The 22,843-nt window shown below is 52.0% G+C and overlaps 1 protein-coding gene across 3 annotated transcripts in view; it reads right to left on the bottom strand.

The window, feature by feature from the left end:
- Window positions 1-22,843, bottom strand: part of Arhgef17 (Rho guanine nucleotide exchange factor 17) — a 58,392-nt gene that overhangs the window by 18,538 nt on the left and 17,011 nt on the right. For all 3 annotated transcript variants that reach the window (XR_007103894.1, XM_047516538.1, XM_047516539.1), the window contains exon 2: window positions 2,527-2,604. Coding sequence is in view for 2 of the 3 variants with exons in the window: in XM_047516538.1 (XP_047372494.1) it covers window positions 2,527-2,604 (78 nt within the window). In the remaining variant the exon portion in view is untranslated. The remainder of the gene's footprint in view (window positions 1-2,526; window positions 2,605-22,843) is intronic.

Raw genomic sequence — 22,843 nt, 5'->3', positions numbered from 1 at the left:
CGCCACTGCGCCTCCACCAACAGGCTTAAGTGCCACATCATCTTTCAATCTTTGTGTGGGGAGGTGGGTATGACTGGCTGCATTCTGCAGGCAAAATCAAGGCTCAGAAAGGGGATGTGATTAAGCCAGGTCATCCAGCAGGGGGCAAGTGACTCCAACCCTGGACTGTCTAACTCTGCTGTCTGCAACTCTTACCTAAGGGATGGCAAAGGACCCTCACAGGCCCTTGTGTGTCAATGCTTCTGGCTGACATTCTGATAGGTCCCTCTTATGGCTTCCTGTGCTTACAGGAAAGCCCAGTCCTTGCCCAGCAGCCCAAACCCCCCGCATGGCCTAGTCCTGCCTCCCTGCAAGCAGTCACACTGGTCACTTCTGATTTCTTCACTGTACCATTTGCTCCTGCTGTACCCTCTGCCTGGAACCATCCCCCAGGGTCCCTCTCTGCTGAAATACAGCCTCACCTTTGTGTCTCTGCTAAACATCCCAACTTCAGAAAAGCCTTCCCTGATCCCCCACAGGAAGGCAGGCCCCAAATCTGTGTTCTCTCTTCATGCACTTTTCTTTTTTAAATAAAAGCAATGTATTTCTGAGGCAAAATATACATAATAGAAAATTTACATTTTAACTACTAAATGGAGTTTGGTACATGCACATTAAATATATTCACACTGTTGTGTAAGCAACACCACCATCCACCTCCTGATCTTATCTTCCCTAAACAAAATTCTGTCACCAAACACTAAGTCCACACTCCTTCCTTCCCCAGGTCCTGGAAACCACAATTCCGCTTTCTAAGAATTTGACTACTCCAGGTACAGAACAGAAGTGGAACCATACAATATTTGTCCTCTTGTGACTGGCTTACCTCACTTAGCATAATAGCCTCAAGGCACAGCTGTGTTGTAGCCTGTGGCAGAAGTTCCTTCCTTTCCAGGCTGAGAAATATCCATCGTATACATATATGCTCTCATGAACTTTGCATCACCACATCTCATCATGTGTAATTTGTCTGGCTGGTGACTGCTGGTCTCTGCCATAGACCATGAACTCCAGAACACAGGCCCATGTCACTATGCTCATTGCTGAATTGCACCCTTCCCGCCCCAGCCTGGAGAACACAATGTTTGGAGCGAGAAGGGGCTCGCATCAGATTTGTGGAATGAATGAGGGAATGAACGCTGCGGGCGTTTCCAGGGCTCCACCTTTACTCTCTATTCCCACTCTGCCTGGTTGGCCTGAGCAAACCATCCTTCATGGTGACAGCAGGCCCCACTTCAGCATGTGTAGCCAGGTTCTGGGCCTCCCCAGAACCCACACATTTGAACCTTGACTCATCGTCCTGCCCTAGATGAATCCCTCTCCTGTGCCCTACCTTTTCCAGGCCAGGAGCTCTGGCGCCGACAGAGGGTTCCCCTTCCTCTCCCCCACCATGCCTGGCCTGATTGGCCTACCTTCTAAGGGTCTGGCCCCAGCTCTCCTCCCTGTGGCCTCCATCTCACCGGATCTCAGTGGCCCTGATCCTCTCCTGCCACTCACCTTCCCAACAGTTAGACAGACTTCAGAAAGAATGACTCAGGCCAAGAGCTTGCCCTGCTCAAGCCCTTCACTGACTCTCCAGGGCTGCTGGTGGAGTCTAGACCCTCCTCCTGGTGTTCAAGGTCACTACAGTGCAATACCTGTGGGCTCTCACAGCATCACCCTAGAACTTACCCCTGATGCTCTGTGCCACAAGGGCCTCTGAAGGCACAGGGCCTTTTTTTTTTTTTTTTCAAATTTATTTATTTATTATTTTTTTAACAGTTAATTTTTTTTTTTTTTTTTTTTTTTTTTTGCAAAGGGCCCTTTCTTTCTTTCTTTTTTTTTTTTTTTTTTTGCGGTGCTAGGGCTCGAACCCAGGGTCCTGTGCTTGCAAGGCAAGCACTTTACCAACTGAGCTATCTCAAAGGGCCCTTTCTGACATGACTTTATACATGCTATTCATGCTACTCAGAAGTCTGCACCTCCTCCAGGGAGTCTTCTCTGACTCCAAACAGGGCAGGTGCCCTCCATGCTCGCAGAGTGCCCCATAAACTCAGTTATGTCCCCCTAGGACTGAGAGCTTTGAGGCAGGGCTTGTCTCACTTGTCCTGGTGCTTCTTGAACCTGAAGCAGTGCCTGAGACAGCAGGTGCCCAACATTTAAATCCACTCAATGAATATTTTCCCAGTCAATGAGAAAAACACGGGGGCACACCAATGGGGGTGCACAGCTCTGAGCTCAGGTCGGGGGCTGCTGGGGGGAATGTGTGGTGGGACTCCTGCCTGGGGGTGGCCTGGTCTGACCCCTCTCCATTCTCTTCTGCCCTGGAAGGGGTTTCTTCCTGCTCTAAGGCTGCCATATCCAGGGCTCTCCACGGAAGGGTAGTGTGTCCCAGGGTCACAGTTCTCTGGCCCAGGCACCTTGTCTATGACCTGGTTTGCTCCCTCCTGTCTGAGTGCCTCCCACCCTCAGAAGACTGCTCTCAGGGGCCTGCACTGTGGGCCTCACCTGCATCAGGGTTCGCAGTGACTCCACGTATGACTGCTCTGTGTCCAGCAGGGTCATAGTCACGTGCTTCCGCATGTCCTGTGGGGACAGGAGCAGAGTGTGAGCAGTGCCTTGTTCCCCTCAGACCCCATCACTGGCAATCACATGCAGGTTCACCTGTAGGCCCAGAGAACACATCCACACCCTTTCCCTGGCCTTCAAGGCCTGCCCACCACCGCAGGGCTCGGGGCTGTTTCCCAAAGCATCCTAGAGCCCACTCTGTCAGGCCTTCACTCAGGTGCTTCTCCCTGCGGGAATTTCAAATGCACCCCTCCCGAGTTAGGTGGCACTCCTCCACTCCTGCCCTACTCGCCCTGCAGCTGTGGGCAGATTCGAGACCTCTGGTTTACTTCTTGGTTCCCTGATGGTCTCTTGAAAAGGACAAAAAGAAAAAAATCAATAAACTTTCACATTTGCAAGAAAGATGCCTCCCGGCTACCACCCATTCCAGCTGCCAACCTGAAAACCCCACTTCCCAGTTTAGTGCTCCAGGGGCTCCTAGCTAGGCTCCACAGCTTCTTTCTGGAGTAGACTCAGTAGCCCCTGCTACAGGTAAAGACACTACAGAACAGAGGTAAAGCTCATGCCAGAGGTCACAGAGCTGGGTAGTGTCAGGGTTCAGTTATTGTCAGACAAAGCTAAATCTCAACTCTCTTAAAAGGTTACTGAGCCCTCCTGGGCACTAGGCACTGTGCTGGGCATTTTATGTTCCCTAACACTCTTGATCACCCTGTGAAGTAGATGTCATTATTCTCCCCATTTTAAGGGTGGGGAAAGGAGACCTAACCAGCAAGGCCTCTATCCTGAAGGTCTGAATTAAAGCCACCAAGAGGTTGTTCAGTCCCTGTACCTACACTGTGAGGAACAGGGTGCCCACCCCTGTCAGGGTGAGCCCTAACCTGTGCGAAGGCTTTGCTGGAAGCCACTTGGGGATGTTGCCCCACCCCCACCCCCGTGATTGAGCTTATCTGCTGCCTGCTCAATGTGCTGCCTGCTCCATGTCCCTAAGCTCCTGGCCCACTTCTCCAGGAAGCTTTCCCAGATGGCACCAGCCTCAACACCTTCCTTTTGCTTGTGAGGACTTCACTCTAGGATTCCTCCCTGACTCCTCTGAGTCCCTAGAATGGTCCTCATTCTTCCAGATCTGGGAAGACCCTAGATCTTTGATTTAGTGCTCCCTCTCCGTTTTTCTTGCAAGCCTCTGCTTGGCCTGCTGGTTCGGGTGCATACTCTGCATATGGTGATGCTGGAGTGGTGTCCATGTCTGTGGCATCCCTTCCATCCTTACCCTAGGAGTCCCTTAGGGTAGGACTCAAGAAGCAGGGCTGCCCTGGTGACCAGTACCCATGTTGGCTTAGTGAACCTGAGCTCTGGGCTGTCTGGCCTCACTCTTCACCTTTTGTGATAAATTCCCTCTAATACAGGGACTCAGGTCAAGCCTCTTTTAAAAAAAAATTTAGTTGTAGATGGACACAAAGTCTTATTTTGTTTATTTAGGTTTACGTGGTACTGAGAATCGAGCCCAGTGCCTCACAGGTGCTAGGCAAGCGCTCTACCACTGAGTCCCAGCCCCAGCCCAGAGGTCAAGTCTCTTGCCCAGTGTTCTACAATGAGACATGCTCAGAAAAGTGGGCTCTTGTGCTAGAAACTTGGTGGTGGGGGTACCAGTGTCAGGTTGGCTTGCCCCAATCTTGTCAGTCCTGTGCTCTGACGTCCTCACCAGGCCCTGCCTCAGAGCTCCCACGTACAACCAGACCAGCTATCCTCCGTGTATCTGAGGTCTTAAAAAATATCAGGGCAGCCTATAATCTCAGTTATTCAGGAGACTGAGGCAGAAGGATTGCGTGTTCATTGCCAGCCCAGGAAACATACAGAGAGCCTGTCTTAAAATAAAAAATAAAAACTCAGGGCAGCTTCCAGTAGGAGGCCCACCCTGGAATGGAGAGCTTAAGTGTACAGCTTCAGGGGCAGAAGGAACCCCCAAAGAAAGGCCCGGAAGTCTGTTCCTGCCTCCGATCCCCAGTTTCTTGTTCCAACCTCACACTCACAGATACGTGACACAGGTGTTGTCACCTCTACTGCACAATAAGTCAAGTCTGAGAGGTGACATGACTTGCAAAGCCAGAACCAGAGTCTGTTCAGTCACCTCATGCTGACTGAGGATCCCAGAACCCCAAGTTCTTGCCGAGACGGATGGTGCGGCTTTAGGTCACAGGTTCCCCAGTTCTGCCCTTCCTGGCTTCATGACCTTGTGGTCACCTAACTGCCCTGTTTCCACACTCCCTTCTGTGAAATGGAACAAATAATAATCCTCCATCCTGGCGCTGTGAGAGCGCAGCAATGAGGACAGGCAGTGTCCTCACTGTCCATTTTCATTCCACATCAGTGAGACTGAGCAGGGAACTGCCTGACAGCAGGATGGCCAGGCTGGGCCCTGGGCCTCTCAGCCACCATCCCCTGCCCACGCCTCCTGGCAGGCCTGGCCCAGCAGGCACAGTGAGGGTCACAGTCAGGGAGGCTTCCTGAGAGGCAGGGCTGGCGCTGGGCCTGATGGTCGGGAGGGCTGGGGTAACACAGGGAGGCTGACGCTGCAATGCCACGGTTCCCAGCCTCCTCCCTGCTGCAAAACACAGTGGGCTGTCACTCAGCTGTCAGGTAAAGGCACTGAAAACAAGGCCAGCTCCTTGTCACTGTATGGAGCACACTTCTGCACGTGCTCAGACACGGGTGTAGTGCATGGGGTGGGGGGAAACAGGGGAAGCAGGAGACGGACAACGCAGCTGTCAACCAGATCAGCAGGCCCACCTGTTCTGGGCGGGACAGCCCTGTAAGCCCAGCTTCCCTTCAGAGCCCCTCACCCCTCAACAACCCCATCCCAGAACCTTCATTACAGGGGGCCCTGAGGTAGGGACAAGGGAGTTGGGGACAGGGGATACAGCATGAAGACAGAGGGCACCTCTCCTCCTAGCGGGATTGGGGCTATCAAGCCCCAAAGACACCCTGATGTACACAGCAAGAAGACAGATGCATATGCACAGAGAGAAGCCATAAAGGCAAGATACCCTTGCAAAGAGACAAAAAAATGCAGGAAAGTCACCCAGCTAAGGACCAGGCCCTTGCAGCCCAGAGACTTGAGGCAGTGGAGAGAGAGACACTACAGCACAGCACAGCACCGAGATGATGGGACCTCTGCCCCCACTAGATCCAGAGAGTGGACCTGGTCAGGGGAGACACACGAAGACATGGCAACAGCTCTGGATGCCTCCCCCTCCCCCACACTGAGCCAGGAATGGGGACACCACCTTTCCCACTGCAACATGGCAAGGAGGTCCAGCCAGGAGAGGATGGCAAGGGGAAAGCAAAGCTGCTACCCCCCAGCACACGAATATACCTGGGGGCGGGGGTGGGAATCAAGAGAGGAAGACTCAGGAGGAGGCTGGAAGACCCTCCTGGTCTCTGAGCCTGTGGACCCAGGGTACCCCTGGCAACAAATCTGCTTCCATGCTGACCCACTTCACAAGCTGAGTGCCTTCAGGCCTTGACCCTTAGCGTCCTGCCAACTACACCACCACCTGCCGGGGCTCTTCACCCTCAACCTCCCTGCCCTCACCGTATTATCATAGGCCCCACGCCCTGTGGCCAGACGGGTGGGTGACGGATCTGGCCCTGCGCGCCAGCATCTGCACTTAGCTCCCCCAAGCCCCTATGCCGGGTCCCTGGCTGCCCCTCCCCCTCCCCGTACCTGGGCCTCCCCAGGTTCCTCGGCATCAGCGCCGCTGCCGCCGGCGGGCTCCCCGGAGGCGGCGGCGGCGGCGGCGGCGGCGGCCGGGCCCAGGTCGCGCATGTCTTCCAGCGCGATGGTGAACTGGGCCAGGGTCTTCACCATCTGCAGCATGCGGCCGGCCCGCCGCCCGGGCGGGAGCGCCTGGGCGAGCGGGGGGATGGCGAGGGGGCGAGGTCCCCCTTCCACCCTCGCTCCTCCGTATTCAGCCCCGCCGCGGTGGCGGTGGCAGTGCCGGTGTCAATTCAGCGTCAATGTGAGCGCGGCGGCGCTGCCGGCGGTGGCGCTGCGGCCTCCTCCGCGCAGGGAGTGCGCCGGCGAGCCCCGCGCGGCGCCGCTGGGGGAGGGGTCCCCGCCCTCGGCCCCCCCGCCGCCCTCTCCGCGCCGCCCCTTCTCCCACAGCACGCCCAAGAGCGGCGGGACCTCGCACCCGCCGCGCCCCTACGCGGCGCTGACCGCTCGCGGCGGTTGGTCCGCCCTCGACACAAGTCACTCACGCCGTCACTCACGCCTGACTCGCACTCTCCCTTCTTTGTGGTGTGCACACACACACACACACACACACACACACACACACACACACACGGGCACGCACATAACTTCACAGAACAGGCCAATATGCAAGGAAATCTGCCCTCTAGGCTTGGTCCCTGTGCAGGATGGGCCAGAGACCAATGCACTCACATCAAAATACAGTTCAGGTGCCATAACGACCTGAACCCCTGATACACAGAACCCACTCCTGCACACAGTGGTACATGCTTCTCTGTTCCTACAACTATGGCAGGTAGGACAGAAATAGGCACCCTTGGCAGGCAGAAACAGGCAGGTCTGTGTGCAGCTCATGCACATCCCTAGAAACTCCACACTGGTCAAAGGCCCAAGGGAGGAGCACTTGGCTGTGGTAGAGGGGGACTACTACTAAAAGGGCCCACCTTGCATTACCCCTAGTCCTAGCCCCACCCCATCAACTTGATCTCTGCCCTGTATCTAGCACAGTCCTGGAGAATTCCAGTTCCCCCACTCTCTACCAGCTAACCTGCATGGGGAAGGGACTCTGACATTTACATCCCCCACCCCACAGTGGTGCCTTCAGCCCTGGCTAACTTCACCTTTGTCCTCTGGTTCATCTTGGTACACTGGGGGCTCTCACACTCACCAATCCCCCAACTGTCTCCTCTCCCAAACCTGCTTTCCCCTGGCTTTCCTGTGCAGTGGGGACATCCTGACCACACCACCCACCCCAGGCACATCAGTGCTTGTAGCTCAGTGGTAGAGCATTGCCTGCTCCCTTGATATGCCACAGCCACTTTGGTTTTGTTCATTTTTTTTGTGGTATTAGGGACTGAACCCACGGGTGTTCTGCCATCACCAGATCTTTATTTTTATTTATTTATTTATTTATTTATTTATTTTATTGAGACACTCCCATTCAGCTCTCAACTAGGTGGATCCACACTCCAGGCCTATCCAAGACAATTATTCCCCATCTTCTAAATGGTCAGTCACAGGCCTGGGTAGGATAGGCCTCCTCAAAGTTCATAATATCCAACATTGCAATTTTAACTCTCCAACAGACAATCCCCAAAAAGGTGAAGAATGAAACAGGTACAGAGAATTCCAAGATAGTAGCAAGTTGAAAGCCAGCTTGACTCCCCCACAAGCAGGCAATCCCAGGACAATTCACACAGCACAGAGTGGGAGTTGCAGGGGGCTGTGCTGGGATTCAGAATATATTACTGAGAGGTGTTGGGAAACGTGTGCTACATAAATGAATGGGCAATTTGTGACTTTGTCTGTCTCCCTGGGTTGCCCTCCAGGCCTGGCTCACAATAATTCAATTATTGAGTGAACAAATAAATGATGGAGTGAAAATGTGCTCTGTGATGCCCCCTTCTGGCCTCTCTATGGCACCAGTCTCAAAGTGTGGCTCCTGGACCAAGAGCTGTGGCACTTCCTGGGAATGTGCTAGAAATGCACATTGCCCCCCAACATGAGTCTGAAACTTTGGGGTAAAGTCCAGCAATCTGTGCCTTACCAGCCTTCTGTGTGATTCTAATGCACTAGCATGACAGCACCCACGAAGCCCTGAGCCTTCCAACCATCACATCCAATCCTGGGGCAGGAGGCTCAAGCCCTCTTCTGATCGTTTAGAACTACAAATCCAGTGAGCCCACCTACTTTTGTGGCTTGCAGGCATGCCTGGTGGCAGCATCAGCTCCTCATCTTCCTCCTCCCAGGGCTGTGCATGTCGGGGGAGGGTCTGGATTTGCCAGATCAGTTGGCCCAGTGGGGGCTGGTGAGGGAGGAGGACATGCCTCATGTCTAGGACAGACAGCCAGGTTCCAGAGATAACTTCACAGGAGCACATGCACCTGTGGCCTAAGGACTCCACTCCGGCCCACTGTGGATACTTAACCCACCTTTTGCTTCCTGTCAGAATATACGCTTCCCATCTGACCCCTCTCAAGCTGTCCAACTCTGGGCCTCAGTTTCCTCTCAGTGACTGGGAGGAGTGTGTAGTTCAGAATGCATATCCATTCCCTCACTAGCTCCAGCAGGAATGACTCCATGCTTTCTGGCTTCCAGGAGCTTCCAGACCACACTAGGGCTTCTCTCATAGGGCTGAGCAGAGGGGCCATCTCTGCCTGGGGGAAAGCATTCACTGAGGGCTTCCTGGAGGAGGGATGGTTTGAACAGGGTTCTGGGGCCAAAAGATCCAGAGGCATGTGGAAGCCAGAAATCGAGTTCACTGGAGGACCCTGCCCAGGAAGGGGGCAGGACTTGTGCCAGAGGCACTGCTGCACTGCTGCCTCGTTAAGGATGGCTAATTAGATCCAAGCCTGTTGCCTTGGCAACTGGGGGGCTGGCGGGGCGGGGAAATGAAAGGAAGCTAAGCAAAGGAACAGCAGCACACAGTGGCTGAGTCAGGGTCTCCAGGGATAACGCCATAAAAGCACAGGTTGTCAGAGTCCTTCAGGATGAGGTCAGTTAGGGTGGGGCAGACAGTGCCCCATGCAGATATGGTTCTGCTGTCCTTCTGAGCTCCCCTCTGGAAGCTGATTTCAGGTTCTCTTTTGGGTACTGCAGTTTAGAATGGATCTGGCTCAGAATAGCTACTGTAAGTGTACAAAGGGGTTGGTGAAAGCCCACAGGGCCTCCACTCCATGCCTGCCTCTCCACAGACTTCCCCTTCTCGCCAGAGCTCCCCTCCCATGCTCCTGAGGCAGGGAAGGCAAAAGACAGAGAAGAAGAAAGGGCTCTGCTCCCCAAGACCACCCCACTCCAGGAGAGACAGGTGGGCACCCCAGCTCTGTGGGACCACCCTTCTACCAGCCTTGGGGAACCCTAACCCTCTGCACCTCACCATTTCTGAGGGCTCTTGCTGTGCTTACCTGCCTCCAGTCACACTGCCCACTCTGAGCCCTGCCAAGATCATGCATCTGATCACTGGTCACTTGGGGTCCTACAGTTAGTGCTGGACCAATCAGGTGAACAATGACGACAAAAACTGGACATAGGATGGACTAATGAATGGTGATGGCTGAATAGATGAAAGGATGGAATGATGATAGATGAATAAATAACACATGGATGGATGAACAGATGGATCAATCAATGACAGATGAACTCATGAATGGTCACACAGATACATGGTTCAATGGATGAGCAGGTACTTTAATTTTTATTCTATTCATTTGTTGATTATTTCAATAACTATGTGTTGAACACCTACTAGGTGCCAAGCACTATGCTGGGGATTTAAAGATAAGAAAAGAGATCTGTGTCCCATTGGACACCACAGTCTAGGTAGGAAGATATGAATTGAAAAAGAAATGACAAGAGGGCCGGGGTTGTGGTTCAGTGGCAGAGCACTTGCCCAGCATGTGTGAGGCACTGGGTTTGATCCTCAGTGCCACATAAAGATAAATAAAAATAAAGGCATTGTGTCCATCTACAACTAAAAACATATTTTTAAAAGAGATAAGAGAAGTCAGGTCATGAAGGAGACATGCAGTTCTGGAAAGCAGGTCTGTGGGTCTCCAGCCTTTCCTTTCTGCCCAGCTTTCTTTAAGTGTTTGCCAAGAGAGTTGCTGGGTCCCATAACTGCCCTAACTGGAACATGGCAGGGCTATCATCTTAGAATCCTTGCCATCACCAATGGTGTTTCAACAATCTTTGGGAGGCCATATCTGCCATTTCTTTGCTTGCCCTGGCTCCTTAACGCCCCCAGCAGCCCTACAGCAAAGGCTCTGCTATTGTTACACTCCCATTTTACAAACCAGGAAACTGACATGTAGAGAGGTCACCTAGCTGGCGAGGAGTAGGACCCAACTGGCTGCCTCCAGGCCCAGGTTCTTAAGCCTCCGCCCTGGGGGAGAGCCCACCTCGACCTCCCTGACCTCTGGCATTCAGCTGGGCATTTCCCGCCTCCCCAACCTTGAGAAGATGGTGGCCTGAGTTGATGATGGCCTTTCTCTAGTCTCTTTTGTTTCAAGACAGTGACATACACAGGCTCTCCTGACCCAAGGCGGCTTCAGAGGTAAACAAAATGCTGTCCACAGGCAATGCCAGGATCAAGGAGAATCTTCTTCCCTGGGAACCCAGCCCTGGCTGATGGCCCAGACAGGCTGTCTGATCCCATCTAAGTCCATGAGCTTGGAGTTGGTACTGGATGTTCCCAATCTAATGGGCCATCCATTTCACTGACAGCTGCTGCCTCCTTGGGTCACCAGGCTCATCAATGAAACAAAAATTCCCCAAGAGGGACTTCTTTCTATAAAGATGAAGAAAATAGGCTCTGGAGTCTATACAGCTCAGGCTCTGGGTGTGACCTTGGGCAAGACACCTCACTTGTTGGGGCCTCAGTCTCCATCAGTTCCTGGAGAAACTTATCCTCCCATTATCCTCTCTTTCCCCTTGACTCCCCTCATAGTATCCTCTTCCCTATAGACCCACCCTTCTGAAAGGACAGACCTCTGAAGACTCCACAGAGTTCCCAGGTCTTGAAGGCAGTTGAAAGGGAAGTGGCCACAGAACAGGGATCCTGGGAACTGGCTGCTCTGTGTGCCCCACAACTCCGGCTTTGAGAATGGGAAGGAGAGGTCCAGGGTCCAAGGAGCCTTAGGACCTTCCTTCTATGGGGCCACTGCCCTACATGCATGGGTCTGTGTGCGTATTTGGAGGTGGGTCTATGAGTGACACCTCCACATGTCTGTGTATGTCTCTGTCAGTGGGTATCTGTGGACAGGTGGCTGCACAGTGGTCTGAGGGTAGCAGTCCATGTGGTTCTACAGCAGAGGTATAAAGTAAAAGGGCCACTTCAATAATATCAAAAATACTTATTGTTTATTTGCGAAGCATTTACTATGTGCTAGGCATGGATTAAGTATTTCACATCATTCTTATTTTTTCTTCACAATTAGCTCAGATAGGTGTGGCAGGTGATATTTTTCAAAGATAGTTAGTACAATATTGTCCATCACACAGGCTCTTCTTACAATGTGGTGTTGACACTCTTCCCATACAGTGATAAGATTCAGGTTCCCTCCCCTTGAGACTAGATGGATCTTTGTGACTGCCTTGACTATGGAGCACAGCAGAAGTGATGTTATGTGGAATCTAAAGTTAGGTCATAAAAATGCTGTGTGATCTGCCTTGCTGCCCTGGCTTGTGCATTCTTTAAGCCCAGCATCCATGTTGGGAGGAAGCCCAAGTCACATGTAGGTATTCCAGCTAACAGCCCGGTTAATGTCCCAGTCAAATGCAAGATTTAAGTGCCAGACTTGTGAGCGAGGATGGAGAATGTCTTTGAGAGGAATCCAGCCCAGTACTACCTGACCACAGTGCATGACGGCCTCTCAGTGAGAACTGAGGATCAACAAGGAGGAGCCAGAGTCAAGTGTAGACACTAGGTGGCAGAGCTAGAATATGAACCCAGGATCCTTAAGGTGCCAATGGCAGAAATGGAGGAGTAAATGATTTCTTCATAGACCCAGATTACATCTATTGGCCCAGAGGGGTCTAGCTGGAACCCCAGCATCAGCAGCACTAGAAAGCATCACCACCCCTTTTAGAAACCATCCCTGCTGGCTGAAAGGAAGACTGAGGGGGCAGCTTTCACCGTCTCTGCTGAGGCTCAGACTAAGCTTCTGGGAGCTGAACCTGGCTGGCCCACCTTTCATCCCAGAGAGACCCTTAACCCCTGCACTCCTGACCCCTCCTGGACCTCCAGGTATGAAATGTCAATTCCCCACCATATCCTTGGTGGGGACTTACTCCTACAGCTAGTCAATATTTAATGAAATGCTGTTTTCTAAGTATTCCCTCACTGAGTCCTCACACCAATCCTCTGAGTGTATTCTATTGTTATCATTTTACAGGTGAGGAAAGAAGGGCTCTAAGAAGTGAAACAACATAAACTGGGAGTTGACCCCAAGAAATTGGCATTAGAAAAAGTGAGGGACTCCACCAAGGTCACAAAGCACATACGTGAGGAGTCAAGCCAAGTCTCAAATTGGGAAGTGGGGGTTGTATTGTTTTCCCTGGATGGCTGGAAGACAGATGGAAAACAGAAGGAAGGTCTCAGTGTCTGCACCTGCTCCACACACCAACTATAAGATCCAGAAAAGCAGAGACCAGGTGTCAACATACAGTAGATGCACAATACATATCCATTGACCATCTTGCTCTGTGACTAGTCAAGTTGCTCCCCTCCCCCTGGCCCCGTGGTTATTTTCCCTTCTGTAAACAAATGGGGGAGAAGGGACGGTGCAGATGAGCTGTAAATTTCCCACCAAGCTCCAGGGAGGGTGGTGAGGTCATGCCCAGGAATGGGGATGGGCAGTTTGACCTTCCCCAGATTTCAGGACAGGATCAAGCCTTCCAGCTGAAGTGAGGAAGTGGGGGCTCCAGGAACTGCACTTCTGCAAGACGCCCACAGATGGCAGCAGAGGCCCACATGACTAGGGCTGTGGTGCATGTGGTTTGAATTTAACTCCAGTCCTTTTTTCATGTGTATTTTTTTCCCTTTCTTTCTTCTGTCACCCCGCCCTCCTTAATTTCAAGAAGATACAGCTGGACCTTCTAGGCTGAGAAGTAAAAGTTTCTTAACATCACGGATAATAGCCGGAAGCAGGAGGTGGGGGTTGGGAGGTTTGGTTAGACCCCAACAGATGTGAGAAACATCTGAGGAGCTAGTAATCTCTGATTTTAATCATCTTCTCAGTCCAAGAGGCTGGGGCTGTCACCCCCATTTTATAAGCAAAGAAAATGAAACCCAGATCTTCTGTGTCCAGTATGAGCTCGGGGCCAGGATGCCCTACCCATGACAGTGTGTGTGTGGGAGGGAGACAGGGACACCTTTGGGAGGCTGATGAAGCCTCGGGTGAGATTTGCTAAATCTGGCAACCCTACTTTAGGGACTTCCAGGAAATGCACCCACCCACCCCTACACACATTTCTGCCCACATACTGGTCTGTCCTGTATCCTAGCCTTGGCTCAGAACCTCTGGATGAGATGACCTCCAGAAGCCCTCTCCTCCAAGTTCTAAAAATCATTTCATTCAAAAGATCTAAGCTTGCTCAGCAACAGAGCACTGCACAGGGAACTGGGGTCCATAAGGTCTGGGGCAGGCACCACCACCTCTAGCTGAGAACATCCTTCCCACAGCCTTAATTTCCTCTCCTGAAAGGTAGGAAGAACATCTTCTACTCAGTAGGAGCTCTCGAAAAGAGGACCCCCTCCCTTGCCTCCACCCAGGCCTCTAGCATGCAGGGAGGCTGGGGCGAGGGGTCGTGGGAACGGAAGTTTCTAGGGTTTGTTTCCAGACCCTCCTGTTCCCTCCCTCCCTCAGACCCAGGCACAGGGGGTGGAGGAAATTCATGTATGTGAGTTGTTGGGTGAAATGGGGTGTCCTGCCTCTGGGGTGGAAGATGACTCACTGGGCCAAGAGCCAGGCACCCTGGGAAAGGCCACACCAGCCTCAGGCCAGAGCCCCAGGGAGCTGAGAGGCGCATGGTCTGCCTGAGCTGTTGATAAATCCTGGGGGCTCTCGGAGCCCACAGCCCAAAGAGGTCATTATTCCCACTTTGCACAGTACCAGAAATTCTTCTACTCAGGCCAGCAAAGGCACAGGGAAGCCTGAGATGGAATGAGCTCCCACCAGCCTGCTTCTCCACGCTCCTAGCCCTACACAGCCAGGCTGGTCTCTTCACTGCCCAATGTCAGACTCACCCCCACCTTGGCACCTTTGCAGGTTGTTCCCTTGCCTGGGCTGCCTCCTTGCTCCTGGCCCCATCCAAGTTCCATCTGACTTTGATGCTCTGCCTCTTCTAGGAAGCCTCTTGAACATTCACTCTGCCCTCCCTACCTTATTCTCAGTGACTGTCCCCATCGACCAGGGTAGCAGCCAGCCACCCTGGAACAGCTCCCCAGTCAACATTTGTTTGACATACTCCAGACCCACAGTGTGTCAGCCTTGCACTCGGCGGGCTGCCCAGGGCACTAGGGGACATATGATGAAGTCTGAGTTCCAGGAGGGAGGGGGCCTAGAACAGAGCCCTGCCCTAGAAGGCGCTCAGGACACAGTGAATTCGTGGATGAATGAAAGCAAGTACAAATAGAACCGAAGCTCACAGCAACTTTACCATGTCCATGTTCCCTCCCCTAAAGGAATGGCAGAGATGGTCATTCCTTCCCACAAGACATATGGGCACCGAGGCCCAGAGAGGAAAGTGTCTCAGGACCCCAGGGCGGCAGGTAGTCTGCTGAGCCAGAAATGGGCCTTTGGGGCTCTTCCAGAACAGCTTATCCAGAGGGGCCCAACCAGCTGGGATGCACTGTGGCCTCACCTTCCCTACCCTGACCCTGTTCTAGGACCCAGGGGACACACCTGGAAAGGAATAAGTTCTATCCACCAGTCAGTGACTCTAGCCCTGTCCCTGATGATGATGATCCTGGTCCAACCGAGAGCCCAGGAAAAGTCCCCTTCTATCACACTAGGCCAGATGGGGTGGTCTCAATGCCCAGGGGCAGTGACCAGGCGCTGCTCAAAGATCCCTCCACCCTAGCCTCCAGGGGCCGTCACTGGGTCTGGGTTACATTGGTAGAAGTGATCTCTGCCTCTGGCTGGTCAGTGGGAGCTTGGGCTTCAAGGCCTAACTGTACTTTATCCACAACTGGTGACCAGCCCTAAATCCTAGACAGTCACCCTTGAGGGTATACGTGTGTGCACACGAGTGTACACATGCACATACTGTGCACAACATAATTCACAGCTCAAGGTCAGCTCAAGACCAAGGTTTCACCCCTCCGGAGGCTCCAGGACCAAGGCTGCCCACCACCTCCAGCAAGGCAACTGACAAACTTAGACAGACCCTCCCTTGCTGAGCTTTGAAACTTCAGAGTCCCTCTAGTCTTGCTGTTGTAATTGTTGACAATAAGTGGCACCGCTCTGTCAACCAGTACCTTAGAATTTACAAAACACTTTCAGAACCTAATCCCACAAGCCCCTGTAACTCTGGAGAAATCAAGGAGTCATAACTTGCCTGAGTTCTCAGGACTAAGAACAGGATCCCAGCCCTGCCACTGACTGGCGGGAACTGTGGGTAAATCACTTAACCTAGCTAAGCCTGAGGACAGGAAGAGAGCAGATGCCTAAAAATAGTGGCAGCATCTATTGAGGGATTCCTCAGTCTGCTTACTAAGCGCTTTACAGGTGTTTATTTTAACCTCAAAATAAGCTCCTGGGTGGGTCCTATCATTACCCTGCTCTGTGAGGAGGGTAATGAGGCAGGGAGAGTAAGTACCTTGCTCAAGGTCAAGCATTCAGGATTCCTGCCCCCAGGAGAACCCAGGTGGAATAGGGGTCAGGATAGCCATATCTATCCACAGTGCCAGGAGGTGGGGGGCGCCTCTCAGCCAGGAGCAACCCTGAGAGTGTCCAGACTGCCTGCATGGGGAGTCCGCCCTTGGCCTCTTCCAACATCCAGCCATGGGAAGGACCAGCAAGTCAAGGCAGTTACAGGGATCTTCAAAATGCCAAGGGGAAGGGCGTAGGTGTAATATCCAATGAAAGATGGGAGAAGCACCCATATTGCACTATCTGTGTCATTTTAAAACAAATCCATACACAAACACACACACACAAACACACACACACACACACACACACAAAGAGAGAGAAAGAGAGAGAAAGCCTGGAAGAAAATACACCAGCACATTTAACAATGGACTGGGCTCTGGAATAAGGAAAATTAAGCCAGAGATCACTTTCCATTCATGGCCAGTCAACCTCCAGAAGTCCACATCGGTGCCTCAGTTTCCTCACCTATAAAGTAGGGAATGTTTAGGGCTTACTTAGCACAGTGCCAGGAACACAGAGAGTGCACAATAAATACTGGCTGCTACAAATAGAACTGTATTATTGTTAGCAGGAAGAGTCTTTCTTTGCAGTACTGGGGATTAAACATGGGAACACTTGACCACTGAGCTAAGTCCCAAGTCCTTTTTTATTTGGGGTCTTGCTAAATAGCTCAGGTTCACCTCAAACTTGTTATTCTTCCATCTCAGCCTCTGGAATTGCTGGATTACAGGTGTATGCCACTGCACCCATCTGTAATAAAATTCTACGATTCTCTTAGAAACCAACTCTCTGACATCGCCTAGACAGTCCCCTCCCAGGACAGGCATCCCTGGCAACCCTTGCTTGTGTACCCCAGGGCTGAAGAGCTCCCCTCCTTCAATGGTACCATGGGAGCTCCTTCCACTATGGGCAATCTGCTTGGGAGAAGCCCAAACTGGGCTGGAATCCTCAGTCCCTGGGAGGTCTTAGCATTGGATGACAATGACCTTGGGGAGGCCCTCCCATTCTGAATTACTTTGGTCTCAGACTCTCCTATGGGGTGATTCACCAGATGAAAGATTGGGTGTGGCTTTCTGGGTGGCCCTAGTCTGGAGCCCAGGTGACCACCTCCTTCCCTCCCACTCTCCTTGATAACAGAGTAGCCTTTGCTGACAGCACTTTTGTGCCTTTTCCATTTTCTACTTTGGAAAACAAATGAGAAACCAGCTGGGTCTGCCCTACTCCCCACCCCACCCCCAACTCTCCAGTCCCCCAGGGGTGGGAGGCACTTTCAGCCTCCTCCCCTGGACAACAGGCCTGGTGGAGAACTCCAGAGGAAGGGCCCAATGAGCTGGCTGTTGCCATGGCAATGGCAGTCCTGGAATTCGACCACTGGGGCCCAGGAGTGGGGGTGGGGAGTTGGTACAGGCCATGCTGGGGGCAGAGAGGAGGGTCCAGAGGACCAGGAAAGTCAAGAAAGAGCAAGGTAGGGCACGGGTCCAGGGCTCCTCCACAGTCTGTTTCCCCATCTATAAAAGTGGAAGAGGCATGGACCTCAAGGCTTCCCTTTCTGGTGCTAATTGATTGTTTTTTCTTTTTCCTTTTTTTTTTTCTGTGGTGCCGGGGATTGAACCCAGGGCCTTGTGCATGCAAGACAAGCTTTCTACCAAGTGAGCCATATCCCCAGCCCTCTAGTGCTAATTGAGTGGGAGGCAGTCAGGGCAAGACCAGTTACCCCCTTTAATGGATAGAGGCCCCAGGGAATAAGGACTCACCTGATGTCAGACAACTCCAGGGCATTGCCACAACTAGATTCTGGGGCGTGGTGTGTCCACTCTGGCATCCCTGAGGAGAGGACAAGGGTGCCTGCTTATGGTGGGGGGAGGACTCCCCCAAAATGGCAATGGTTGTGTCCACATTCCTGAGACAGCAGATGATGTACCCACTCCCTGTAACCCCTGGCATTCCCAGATCCAGAGGGCTGCAGAGGGCCTGCCCCATCGGACTTGCTAAGCCAGGCTGCAGTGCATATTTTTAAATGGGCACCTGCCCCTCTCCACCTTCCTACCTGCCCAGTCCAGGAACATAGTAAATTCAGCTGTTAACTCTCCATCTACTTTGGCCAAGCCTGATCCACATGGCTAGATCTACAGCCATCTTCTGTGCCCCCACCTCTGGGACAGCCTCCTTCCTCACAGTCAGCCCTGGGATCAGGGTGATGTCCAGGGCCCCTTCCAACTATAACAGAAGCCCAGAGAGGGAATGGAACTTGTACAAAGTCATGCAACACAAACGAAATATTTGGGAACACTGTACCACCAGCCTGAGCCCCCATCTCCAAATGCCACCAAGTACTTCTGATGCCACCCCAGCTCTTTCTCCTCATTCCTCTGCCACAGACTCTCAGCAGCCACAGTCTCACTCCCTTCTGCTGACCTTCACACCCATGCCAGAAAGATACTACAATTGTGACCAAGTTGCTCCTGTGCTTAAAACACCAGACATCTGGGAAAAAATAAAAATAAAAAACAGTTGGAGTCATAATTCACACTACAGCGCAGGATAAACTCCAAGTAGATCCAAGATCTAAATGTAAAACAAAACAAGAAAACATAAAATACCAGAGGAAAACATTGCTTTACGGCCTTAGGTTGGGGAAAGGCTTTCTAACTGCGTCTCCAAATCCAGGAGCCATAAAACAACAGCTTGATAAATCAGATCACATAAAACAAAACCTTCTACATCGCAAAAATATACCATAAACAAAGTCAAAAAGTCAAGTGACAAATCAGGAAAAGAGATCTGCCATTCATAACCTGGAAAAAGAATTAACATCCCTAAGATTTAAAGGGCTCCTAGAAAAAGATGAAACAAAAGGCTACCAAATGGGCTGGGGTTGTGACTCAGTGGTAGAGCACTTGCCTAGCATGCATGAGGTACTGGGTTCAAGCCTCAGAACCACATAAAAATAAATAAAACAAAGGTATTGTGTCCATTTACAACTAAAAAATTTTTTTACACACCAAAAGAAAAATGGACAGAAGATCAGAACAATGCACAGAAAAGGGAACAGGAAAGGACACTCAAGATTACTCAGCATGAGATAAATGTAAATTAAAATGCCCTGAGATATCCTTTTGCGCCTCTCAGACTTGGAAAATATCCAAAGGTCTGAAACCGTGAGCTGTGGGGATACCTCTCTTGCACCACAATGCAAAGCATACACCCTATGTCTCATCAATTCCACACCTTAGAAGGGACCCCCCCCCATAAAAAATGATCTATGCCTGAAATTGCTTCCTGCAGCACTGTCTGTAACAGCAAGAGACTGCAGGTTACCTCAATATCCTTTCTATGTGGTTCCATACAGTTCGGTTATTACAGGGTGGAACACCATGTAGTACAAAAAAGAACATGGATCCCTCAAACTACTGAGGAGGCGAGATCTGCACGTGATTATTAAGCGTAAAGAGCAAAGGCAGAGTGCACAGCGTGCTGTCACCTGTGTGGAAAGCAAGGAACAGAAAATGTACTTGCTGGTATTTCAGGCAGGATTCATGAAAACCTAGAAACTTGGCATCCTGGCTGGGACATGGGCTGTAAGAAGCAGCTGGGTGGGAAGACTTTTTATCCTTTTGGTTCTTCCAAACCACATGAATATATTACCTATTCAAAATATTAATACGCAGATTGAATTTTTAAAAAACCTGCCTTGCAATGTGATCCCTGCTTCCGACTCTAATCTTGTGTCTCAGTCATGAGCAGCTTCTGCACACCTTGTTGTTGTTCTCCCACCTGCATGGGGACCCCTGAGCTCCCCTCACATCAGGGCATCCTCTCCTTTACCCCTGATCTCCCCTGGTGTCCCTGGCCCTGTCCTGTGTTCCCAGCCTACACACAGGACCAGGTCCTAGGGCGGTTCCTACTGAATACAGATCACATGGGGTGCTGCTGGGGTTGTAGCTCAGTGGTAAAGTGCTTGCCTACCCTGTGCCAAATCCTGGGTTCGATCCCCAGTACTGCAAAAATAAACAAACAGGGTGCTGCTCTGGGACTGAGAATGGTGCCTTTGTGTTTGCCATCTCCTTTCAGTTTCCTCACTGGTCTCCTCTTGGGCAGTTCCAGTCTCACCCCAGTTGTTTTTCCAGGAAGCCCTCCCTGCCCACCTTGCAAGCAGAGAGGGGCCTGGCTCTGGCAGAGAACTGTCCATTTCTTTCTTCAGGCCAAACTCCCAGCCCCAGCTTAAGCTGAGCCCCCTCAGGACCAGCTTGCCAGATTTTAGAATGAGGCCCCAGGCTGATGAAGGCCCTGAGGTCAGAATTCCCTGGGTGACCTTGCCCTTCTCTGGGTCCTTATCTGTATGACGAGGAGCACAGACTAGCTGAGCCAGAGTTCGTCAAAGGCAACTTTGCAGTGGGGTGAAGATGTCTGCCAGTGGAGATCTCTGCACGGCAGCTCAGCTCCTCCTATGTACAGCTGCCGCGGAGGAAATTTCAGGTCTTCCTCAGGGAATTCCCTCAGGTCATGCCATTATCAAAGACTGTCAGTGACCCTGTCCACTTCCCTCTACCTCTGTCGTCCTTCCTCATCCAGACTAAGGCACCACTCTCCTTCCCCTTCCAACTTGGTTTATGGCTTCCCACTGATCCCCAGTGGCTTATGGTCCAGTCTGGCCGTGACAGTCATTATCACATTAATTCCTCATAGCAACCCTATCATAAGCGCTGTCATCATTATCCCCATTTTACAGGTGTATATACTAAGCCACAGAGTCACTAAGTGCTCATGGTCATACGGTGAAGAGGAAGAGCAGGATCTGAACCTAAGCCATCTGGCTCCAGTCAGTTCTGACCATGACATCAACCCAACTGAGTACAGGATCAAGTCCAAGCACTCAGGCTGACTCCTCTCACCTTCAGTGACCGGGCCTTGCTGACCTACCGGAGTCACATTTTCCCACCTATAACCTGCTCTGACTGCATCATGTCTGGCCTCAGTAGTTCAGCCTGCCCTGCTCCACGGCACCCCTAGGCCTCTGCACCCTCCCCTATTTTTATGCTGGGCAATGACTTTCACTTTGTTTTTAAAGAAGGGGCGCCCAGGCTGTGTGGCAGGCCAGGGAGGCAAGTGCCTGAGACTGATAAAGTCCAGGTTGCAAAGGGTGGCCCTGCCAGCCTCAGGACTCGGGCTTCCTCCTGCAAACACTTGTTCCCACTCTTCCTTTCACGCCCAATTCTGAGGAAATCTTTCCTGATTCTAAACTAAATCATCCTACCATAGAGCAGCCAGTATTCCTGGGCCTCTAGACAATGTGCCATCGCCTGTTGCTGGTCAGTATAACCGAGCTGGGTCAAGACAGCATACACATTCTGGGAGCCTAGCTGGCTGCCAGCTCCTACCTCCTGGTAGCCTTATCCTTCCAGGTGGCAGTCATGGGTGGAGGGTTTTCCACCGCCCAACAGGTTGTCCTCCTGGTGAAGAGGGCCCAGGTCAGCTCCAGAAACCCTGAGTTGGGGCATTACCTGTTCAAAGGAACCCTGAGAACAGGCAGATGTCCCATTACCCTGGTTCCTCTGGAGACCTGGCTCCTCAGAGTTTTCCCCACCCACAGTGACGGCTGGCAGGCTACCCGTCTGAGCCTGCCGAGACCCTGAAGGGTAGGCCTGCTCTATGCACCTGCCCTGGGGCTTTGCTTAGCCCTCAACAGATATTTTCTGATCGAGTCCTGGGGGTTCCATGGAAGTACATGGGGGAAACATGGTTGTGGGGCAGACACTCCCACTTTCACAGAACAATGAGGCTGGCTGATCTTACAATTCTGTTGAGATTCCACTAAAGAAAGGTTTCATTATTTTTGAAAATTTCAAAATCACTGTCCCAGGATCAAGTTTGATATTCCGGCCTGGCTTTCAAGACTCCCCAGGGCCTACAACTCTCCAGAATCAGGAGCGTTTGCAGCATCTGGTATGCACCAGAGCTTCTCTATCACAGACCTTCACAGCTTTCTCTGTCCAGAGGGCACCAGCTTCTCTAGCCTCTCAAGGCCCCACTGGTCCTTCAAGGATTCAGTCACTGCCCCAAGTTGGTCTCCCTTGCCCTCACCCTCCATGGCCTCCTGAGACTGGTTCTCAGGTGGGTTCCCTGAGGTAGGAGCCCTTTCTTGTCCATGCGGCAGGAGCCCCTTCTTGTCCATGCATAGGCACATTCTAACCCTACACCTCCAGGCACCAATGGACTGCAGGGGCACCAAATTTCACAGGTTACCCTGGGTTCCCCAGAACCACCACTAAAGCTCATCCCCTGGCCAGGGCCAATTAGGAAAGTTAGGAGCAGCTGTGCAGTCAGTGCTCAATCCACTAATGACCAGCAGTGGGGCAGATTGCTGGGTTTTCCCATGAGATGAGGTCCTGCTGCCAGGGAGGGATGGCTTGAAACCCCCTCTGTGGTCTGGCGTCCACTGCCCAGCCCAGCCCCTCGTCAGGCACTCAAGAGTTCTCAAGCGCAGGAACAAACTGCTCTGTACACATCTCCCAGATGGATGGTGCCTGTTTACAGTAGTTCAGTTGACATCTGGTGGTCCCTATCTACTCCAACTTTGCTGCCACCAAAGCTTGCTCCAGGAAAGGTCTGAAGGGTTGAAGGTTAAATTCTC

This window comes from Sciurus carolinensis, chromosome 11 (genome assembly GCF_902686445.1).
Source record: "Sciurus carolinensis chromosome 11, mSciCar1.2, whole genome shotgun sequence".
Classification (NCBI taxonomy): domain Eukaryota; kingdom Metazoa; phylum Chordata; class Mammalia; order Rodentia; family Sciuridae; genus Sciurus; species Sciurus carolinensis.
The sequence above is the reverse complement of the archived record's forward strand: the minus strand, read 5'-3'. Positions and strand labels throughout refer to the sequence as shown.